Source organism: Eptesicus fuscus, chromosome 17 (genome assembly GCF_027574615.1).
Source record: "Eptesicus fuscus isolate TK198812 chromosome 17, DD_ASM_mEF_20220401, whole genome shotgun sequence".
In the NCBI taxonomy this organism is placed as follows: Eukaryota; Metazoa; Chordata; class Mammalia; order Chiroptera; family Vespertilionidae; genus Eptesicus; species Eptesicus fuscus.
The window spans coordinates 37,307,373-37,316,551 of record NC_072489.1 but is presented as its reverse complement, the minus strand read 5'-3'; the positions used below and the strand labels follow the sequence as shown (position 1 = coordinate 37,316,551).

General features: G+C 38.4%; 1 protein-coding gene across 1 annotated transcript in view; it reads right to left on the bottom strand.

The window, feature by feature from the left end:
• Positions 1-832: 832 nt before the first annotated feature.
• The window catches only part of KIF11 (kinesin family member 11), a 42,665-nt gene continuing 34,318 nt past the window's right edge, over positions 833-9,179 (bottom strand). The window contains exons 20-22 of the mRNA XM_054728874.1: positions 6,607-6,758; positions 4,826-4,942; positions 833-2,095 (exon numbers count right to left, since the gene is read on the bottom strand). Of these exons, the coding sequence (XP_054584849.1) occupies positions 1,964-2,095; positions 4,826-4,942; positions 6,607-6,758 (401 nt within the window). The 3' untranslated portion in view covers positions 833-1,963. The remainder of the gene's footprint in view (positions 2,096-4,825; positions 4,943-6,606; positions 6,759-9,179) is intronic.

Below are 9,179 nucleotides of genomic sequence, written 5' to 3'. Positions count from 1 at the left end.
TTTATTTAGCTATCAAAGTCAAACCTCTCTACATTTATACTTAACCTGGGCACAAAATTCATTGTGCATAAAGTAGTCCCCCCTTACCTGCAGGGGAAACATTCCACCCTCTCCCCCCGAAGTGGATGCCCTGAAACAGATTCTAATCAACTTCAACTCTGCCAGAAATTCGGTAGCAGCTTCATCAGCAGACACAGCCTCTCGAGTAATTTTTTCATCTTTCAGTCCAAAACCTATTCCTAAATATGTAACCATCCCTGGTTTGCAGTAAATAGCTTTGTGTTATTCATTTCAGAAGATCTCTTAAAGAGTTCGTATAGGCTCAATGTTTTCTGACACATTTGCTGTTCATGTCTTCCACCCACAAATTTAATGCCTTCTCCATCTTGACTAAGCACTTATCAAGCACTGTCTGTGGCCATAACTTTTGCAGTTTTTGAGGTACAGCAAAACTAGCACAAATTTCTCTTCTTTACAATTTCATAGATAGAAAATTTGTAACCATAGATCTTAGCAACCTCAGAATATATTTATTATGTTGAGAACTTTCAACTTTTCATTTGAAGGATGCACTTTACAGCTTCTCTTTAGCATATCCAAATTGCCAGCATCAGTACTCTTACACCTTAAGGACAGTAAGTAAAATAAGGGTTACTTGAAAACAAGCACTGCTACATGGCAGCAATCTGATCGTGGACACTACTGGATATGCTGGACAAAGACGATTCACACCCTAAGTGGGAAGGAATAGGGCGGCGCAAGATTTCACCATGCTACTCAGAAAGGCGCGCAATTTAAAAAGTTATGAATTGTTTATTTCTTAAATTTTCCATTTAATATTTTCAGACCGTGGGTAACTGTGAATGAAACCACAGAAGCAAAACTGTGGATAAGGAAGTTCTAATTAATTCCTTCTAAGTGTTCTGGTTCTTCATGTTGAAATATCTCAACTTCCAGAAATTTGGTTGCCAGATCAAAATTATCAAAGCTCTTCTAAAGATTAAGATTTCAATAGAAAAAAATACACATATGCATATTTTATTATATACAAAGAACAAGTTTTATCAGGTAAACAAAAGAATACAAATTATAGTCATAATTAATAGCTTCAAAAAGCCCTTAAACCACTGTGACTTTCTGTGTAAAACACAGGCATTAAAATGGGGTCACACAGCCATTAATCAGAGATTTATGTAGTTCTCCCATAACAGCAATCTATATTCTAAAGAAGCTGGATTTTTATGAACTCTGTGGAGGCTCATGTGTTAGACCTCATAAAGGAATTAAATGCTTGCATGTCTAGCGGGTAACAAATTAAAAATATTGAAAGGACCTTCTTGAGTTATGTTTATTGTTGACAGTGATTTCAGAGATAACCATAAAAAAGTATTAAAGATAGCAAGGTAAAATTCTGGCTATCTCATAATAAATGGATACCAATCTGGAGCTCTACAAATGGTTTATTGACAAATAAAATGGGAGAAAGTGAACTTAAGAAGGCAGAGTGGCAAAGTCTAAGGAAGGAGGCAAGCAAATATAGACATAATTCAATCATAGTAAAAAAAAAAATTAAAAAAAAATAAAAGGAAGGAGATGGTCCTTCCCAAGACCAAGCATTGGTGATGTTACCATTCAAGCCTATAAGAATAGTGCAGCTCCTATATATTTGCTATTTAGTAATAGACAAAAATATTTTTCATTTGTTATAAAAGGACAATTTTATATTCAAAGCTAGAAATACATGTTTACTCAATGCAAATCCCAAATGAAACCCAACTTAATACACAGTGAACTACAGAGGAATGACAGAAAAAATGGGAACACATATTAAATTCAACTAAATTTACAATATTGCCTTGATATTTTGTTTGTTTTTAAATCTATACACAAGGCTCAAGGTTCTGGAGTTACGGGTTTTATTTTTCATTTTTATTAAAAATAAAATTTAAAACCCTCAAGTTAACTAAAGATTTATCTGGGCTCGTAGAGGTAATCTGCTTTTCGTAACAGATTGTTCAGTAGTTTCTTCTACTTTAGACCTCTCCACTGGATTAATGCCTCTGTTTTCTTTGTCTTTTCCATATGATTTTTTATGCTGTAGATTTAAAGGGATAAATTAAGTCAATATAAAGTAACATTTGATACCTATTAGCTATACTCTTAGTTTCAAAGTTCTATGGGTTATAGCAAAGAAATTAAGTGTGGAGAGAACTTCCAAAAAGACTCAGCACAAATTTGAACTAACAATTAATCTGTCTGGCAAGTAGAAATGAATGCCTGCTTCATTTTACCACCAATGGAAGGAGCAGAAAGAAATATTGCCCTAACCGGTTTGGCTCGGTGGATAGAGCGTTGGCCTGCGGACTGAAGGGTCCCAGGTTCGATTCCAGTCAAGGGCATGTACCTTGGTTGCGGGCACATCCCCAGTGGGGGGTGTGCAGGAGGCAGCTGATTGATGTTTCTAGCTCTCCCTCTCCCTTCCTCTCTGTGGAAAATCAATAAAATATATATATTTTTTTAAAAAGAAATATTAATTTTCCATATGATATTCCAAAGCATAATCACAGATTTTACTGTAGAACAGTGATTCTCAAGAGGGAGCAATTATGCTCCCTCTCCCCCACCCTAGAGGAAAGTTCATAATGCCTGAAAGCATTTTTGGTTGTTAAACTAAGGGATGCTACAGGCTCCTAATGGGTAGAAGCCAGAAATACTGCTAAACATTATAAAATACACAGCACAGAGGACCAGCCACCACAACAAAGGACTATCCAGCTCAAAATGTCAATAGTGCTGCTGTGAAGAAATCCTGGGGAAACAAAGATTTGCTATCATGCAAAAAAAGGCAATACTATTTTAAGCAGAGAATCTGATATATGGGCTACCTTAAGACATTATATTTAAACTTTATTTTATCTTTTATTTAAACCTATTTCATTTGGAGATGTATATTTCATTGAAATCTTCATACTTGTTTTAAGAGATGGCTGATAATCATTGTAGATCTAGTTATCAATGCTGAGACAAAATGTAAACTATTTTAGAGTTTTAAACCCAGAAAACTCACCTCCACCCCAAAAGAATGCTATCAGGGGGGAAATAATTTCCGGCCTTTAGCTAAAGGTCTAAAATCCAATTCCAAATTTTCCCAGTACTGTAGGGACTTCCTTGCCATAGCTGAACCACTAAGCCTGGTTAAACAGTAATAATGAACGGATTTCCAAACAGTAATTAACTTCTTTTAACTCTCCCCCTTTTCTTAACTTTGTAAGATAGAAGAGAGGGTTGAAAAATGGAAAGAAATATATTAAAGAATAAAGCAAAAGAAAGAATTTGGGGATGAAATTGCCTTAAGGCTGACAGAGAGGAATTTAATAGAATCTAAACTTAGGGATGGAGCCCAGCTGGCAAGGCTCAGTGGTTGAGCGTCGAACCATGAACCAGGAGGTCAGGATTTGATTCCTAGTCAGGGCACATGCCAGGTTGTGGGCTCGATCCCCTGTGGGGGGCATGCAGAAGGCAGCCAATCAATGATTCTCTCTTATCATTTATGTTTCTATCTCTCTCTTCCTCTCCTTTCCTCTCTGATATCAATAAAAATATATATATTTTAAAATTAGGGATGGAATCTTCAGACGTTGGTGGAAAGACCTGCAAGTCTTTCAGAAACAGGTATAAGTATATACATGTCAGAAGCAGCCTTCAACTGTAAAACGAAGCCATCCATGTCCTATGTAAGGGAGTCCTTACTTCAGACTGTCTAGGCTCATGTCTTCAAAATAGGTGAAAGGTGCCAGGCAGTTTATAGTGCCATATTCCCAAATGGGTTTAAAAGGGGGTAAAAGACCTAGCCGGTTTGGCTCAGTGGATAGAGCGTCGGCCTGCAGACCAGGGTTCTGCAGGGTTCGATTCCGGCCAAGGGCACGTACCTCCGTTAGCTTACAGGTTCCTCCCCAGCCCAGCCCTGGTCAGGGCGTGTGCAGGAGGCAACCAATCGATGTATTTCTCTCACATCAATATCTCTCTTTGTCTTTCCCTCTCTCATCTACTTTCTCTAAAAATCAATGGAAAAATATCCTCAGGTGAGGATTAAAAAAATAAATAAGAGGGGGTAAGAGACATTATAGGATTTAACTGCACAAGATCAAAGCCCACAGGAGCTCAGGAAACATGGGGGAATTGTTAACATGGCCAAAGCCTCAGCAGAAGAAATCACTAATGTAACTCGAGAGGCCTTTGGTCTCTCAGTCTGTTAAACCTCATAGCTCTCAAAGCAGGGGTCCTCAAACTTTTTAAACAGGGGGCCAGTTCACTGTCCCTCAGACCGTTGGAGGGCCGGACTATAGTTTAAAAAAACTATGAACAAATTCCTATGCACACTGCACATATCTTATTTTGAAGTAAAAAAACAAAACAGCAAAAACACCCGCATGTGGCCCGCGGGCCAGTTTGAGGACGTCTGTCTCAAAGTCTGATTATGGGCAGAGAAAGGCTCTGAGACTTCCAGGTCAAAGGTGGAGGGAAGGGAAACGACCGCTCTCAGTATCCATTCTGAGTATGCAAGAAGCAGAAAGGGACAGTAGAAGATTACCAACTGAAGATGGCGAGTAAGTCAAATTTAGCCTTTATTTATCCTACAGAAAACCCCTGGTACAATGATCTAATTTGTGTAAATAATTTAAATCAGAGAAATTAACAAGCCATTTCAAATGGCTGAAAATATTTTGCTGTTCGACCTACCAAGAGCAATGCCTTTATGTTGAATAGCAAATGACTGACTTATACCAGATGTGGAAGGGTTATCTGATAGGATATAATGAGGTACCTGGAAAAACGGAACCCCAGTACTTGAGGAACAATCCACACTAGCATCCACAGATGGCTGTTGATTTACAGGTTCTTCAATAGTGTGCTCCAGACCTGCCTTTTCTTCATCCGAGTCCTAAAATAAGAAGCTGGGTAGGTGATTAAGTCCACGGGCTAAAAATCTTCCCAAAAGTCAAGGGAGTTTTCTTTTTTGAAAATAACAAAATAGCTCTGGCTTGCTGAGTGGTTAGAGCGTCAGCCCAAAGACTGAAAGGTCACGGATTCGATTCCCTGTCAAGGGCACATACCTTAGTTGCAAGTTCAATTCCCGGTCCCAGTTGAGGCTCTAGCGGGAGGCAACTAATCAATGTTTCCTCCCCGCCCCCTACTCCCCCCTCTTCCCTTCCACTCTTTTTTTTTTTTTTTTTTTAAAGATATTTTTATTGATTTTTTACAGAGAGGAAGGGAGAGGGATAGAGAGATAGAAACATCGATGAGAGAGAAACATCGACCAGCTGCCTCCTGCACACCCCCCACCGGGGATGTGCCCGCAACCAAGGTACATGCTCTTGACCGGAATCGAACCTGGGACCTTTCAGTCCGCAGGCCGACGCTCTTTCCACTGAGCCAAACCGGTCTCGGCTTCCCTTCCACTCTTAAAAAAAAAAAATCAAAGGAAAAAATATCCTCACTACTTAGGTAAGGATTAAAAAACAAAACAACACAATATCCATTGTATAAGTTAACCCTCAACAAAATTAGTAGAAAGTCCACAAAATAATGAAAATAATCCCTAATGCTTTCATATAGAGAAGTACCTAAAAAAAAAAGGTTAAAAGTGGTATTCTGCCGAAACCGGTTTGGCTCAGTGGATAGAGCGTCGGTCTGCGGACTGAAAGGTCCCAGGTTCGATTCCGGTCAAGGGCATGTACATTGGTTGCGGGCACATCCCCAGTGGGGGGTGTACAGGAAGCAGCTGGTCGATGTATCTCTCTCATCGATGTTTCTAGCTCTCTATCCCTCTACCTTTCTCTCTGTGAAAAATCAATAAAATATATTTTTAAAAGTGGTATTCTCAGAATAATGGGATTATAGTTTCTTTTTTATTTTCTTCTTTGTCCCTTTTTGATTTCCCAAGTATTCTATAATTAGTATATTTCAGAGCACAGATTGTGGAGCTTGTCTAGGTTCTAATTGCAACTCCATCCTTGTGACTTGGGACTATATAACACTTAGTTTCCTCACCTACAAAATGGGAACAGTACTAGCACCCACCCCTCAGGGTTATTGAGAGAATCATTAACTCAGTAAATATATATGTACAGTGCTTAGAACCATATCTGGCACATAAGCACAACATAAAAAGTAGATATTATTGCCCTAACCGGTTTGGCTCAGTGGATAGAGCGTCGGCCTGTGGACTGAAAGGTCCCAGGTTCAATTCCGGTCAAGGGCATGTACCTTGGTTGCGGGCACATCTCCAGTAGGGGGTGTGAAGGAGGCAGCTGGTTGATGTTTCTCTCTCATCGATGTTTCTAGCTCTCTATCCCCTCCCTTCCTCTCTGTAAAAACTCAATAAAATATATATATATATATTTTAAAAAGTAGATGTTATTATTATTATCCATTAGTCTAATTATAAAAAATGTCCAGATTAAAAGAAACATGTTTAATGGTCAGACAACTATTATGAATGAGATATAGGGTAGGATTGAAAGGAAAAGAATAAAATTCTTCATGTGAAATCAATGACATCAAGAGTCTATAGGAGTTCTAAAATCATGATTCTTTAAATTTTACCTGACTGGTGTCTTCTGGATTGTTTTCTGAACAGTTTAGCATCGTTAACAGCTCAGGCTGTTTCTTTTCCAACTGATCAAGGAGCAGTTCACGTGGTTCAGCTCTCACCAGTGTTGATGGATATAAATAATTTTTCCTCTGTGGTGTTGTACCTTTAGTAGACAACATTTAAGCGGGAAAAATTGAAGTGTGGGATATAAATAAGATTTTTTAATTAGGAATTATACTAGTCTTGTCACCTGTTAGGCATATATTGCTTACAACTAATAATATTTCCTAACTTGACAACTGATCTAAAATAGACATAATTTGTTTTCAAGATTCAACCTACCCCAAAACATAAAGTTTTTACATCTCTGAGGCTATACAAAAGATGTGTTATAGGCTTTAAAGAGTCAGGCCCTAACCGGTTTAGCTCAGTGGATAGAGCGTAGGCCTGCGGACTGAAGGGTCCCAGGTTTGATTCCGGTCAAGGGCATGTACCTTGGTTGTGGGCACATCCCCAGTAGGGGGTGTGCAAGAGACAGCTGATCGATGTTTCTCTCTCTCATAGATGTTTCTAACTCTCTATCCTTCTCCCTTCCTCTCTGTAAAAATTCAATAAAAAAATATATTAATAAGTAAATAAATAAATAAATAAATAAATAAAAGGAGTCAGAATGTTCTGAGAAATGGCAGCATTTTTGGAAAAAGAGTAGTTTTCCCAACATGATCACTTTGTGTTTTTTTAAAATATATTTTATTGATTTTTTTACAGAGAGGAAGAGAGAGGGATAGAGAGTTAGAAACATCGATGAGAGAGAAACATCACCCCCCACTGGGGATGTGCCCGCAACCAAGGTACATGCCCTTGACCGGAATCGAACCCGGGACCCTTCAGTCCACAGGCCAACGCTCTATCCGCTGAGCCAAACCGGCTAGGGCCCAACATGATCACTTTGATAGGGATAACCATTTCACTGTAAATTTGGTGGGAGCTAAATATTAACCAGTTAAATTTCTTTATAATGAACTCATACTCTCATAATTTACATAAGCATTTACTTTGTTTGCTTAACATTTATATTCCTAATTTTATTGAAAAAATATTATAGGACTCTTGGGGAATAAATACTTAGCATCAAATCCTTTTATAACTGCTTAAAAAAAACTTTTTAAAGTATGATTTATTTAACATAAAATTTACTGAATTTTTAGTAAATTTCCAGGGTGGGCAACCATTAACACAATCCAATGAATAACTCAATTACTCATCCTGTGCTAAATAGCTTGTTAAACTTTCTTCCATACTGGCTTCCCTGAATCAGTATAGCCTACACTGATATTTGCAACCTCTGACCTCCCAAAACGGTGATCCATAAATGCCAATCTAACAGTCCATGACAAAATGAGAGGTACACATAACAAAATGCAGCCCTGGCCCAATAGCTCAGGTGGTTAGAGCATCATCTCGGTATGCCAAGGTTGCAGGTTCAATCCTTGGTTTGGGCACATACAAGATTCAACCAATGAATGCATAAAAAGTGGAACAACAAATAAATGTTTCTCTTTCTCTCTTCCTCTCTCATTCTCTAAAATAAATTTTAAAAAATAATGAAATATAAAGAGAAAAGAAAAAGGAAATGCACAATATGGTAAGCTTTGCATTAAGATATTCTAATTTAATTACATTCCTCTGTTGTTGTTTTTTAAAAGAAAGCTTTTATTGACTTTAGAGAGAGGAAGGAACAAGGAGAGAGACAGAAACATCGATGAGAAACATCAACATTGATCAGCTGCCTCCTGCACCTCTCTCACTGGGGACCCAGCCAGCAACCCAGGCATGCGCCCTGACTGGAAAGTGAACTGGTGCCCTCTTGGTGCATGGGTCAACACTCAAACCACTGAGCAACACTGGCCAGGCTCTAATTTTTATATGAACAAAAAAATCAATAAATTACAGTTCTAGATAGATGGTTCATTTTGTTTATTTTTTAAATATATTTTATTGATTTTTTAGAGAGGAAGGGAGAGGGATAGAGAGCCAGAAACATCGATGAGAGAGAAACATCGACCAGCTGCCTCCTGGACACCCCCTACTGGGGATATGCCCGCAACCAGGATACATGCCCTTGACTGGAATTGAACCCGGGACCCTTCAGTCCGCAGGCCGACGCTCTATCCACTGAGCCAACATTTTGTTTATTTTTAAAATGTCCTCTCTTAAGACAAAGCCAGTTCCCCAAATTTTAGTAAAATTTTGCTGAATTATCATGCCCAAATTTTTAGGAGTATATGTTACCTATATCATTATATCTAATGCTTAGGTAAAGCTATTTTAGGGTTCTAATATTTCCATATTTGAGTTGATTACATGTGATGGTAAATTCCTATCAGGCTGTGGCAGGATCTAGTTTTCCTGAACATCTGGCACTGTATAAGGTTGAATTCAATTTCAAAAATTTTACCAATTCTATTTCCCTCTTAAAGTACCTGTTGGGACTGTCAAATTACAGGGGGAAGGTTAGGGAGAGGTGGGGAGATAAGAGATCAACTGAAGGACTTGTATGCATGCATATAAGCATAACCAATGG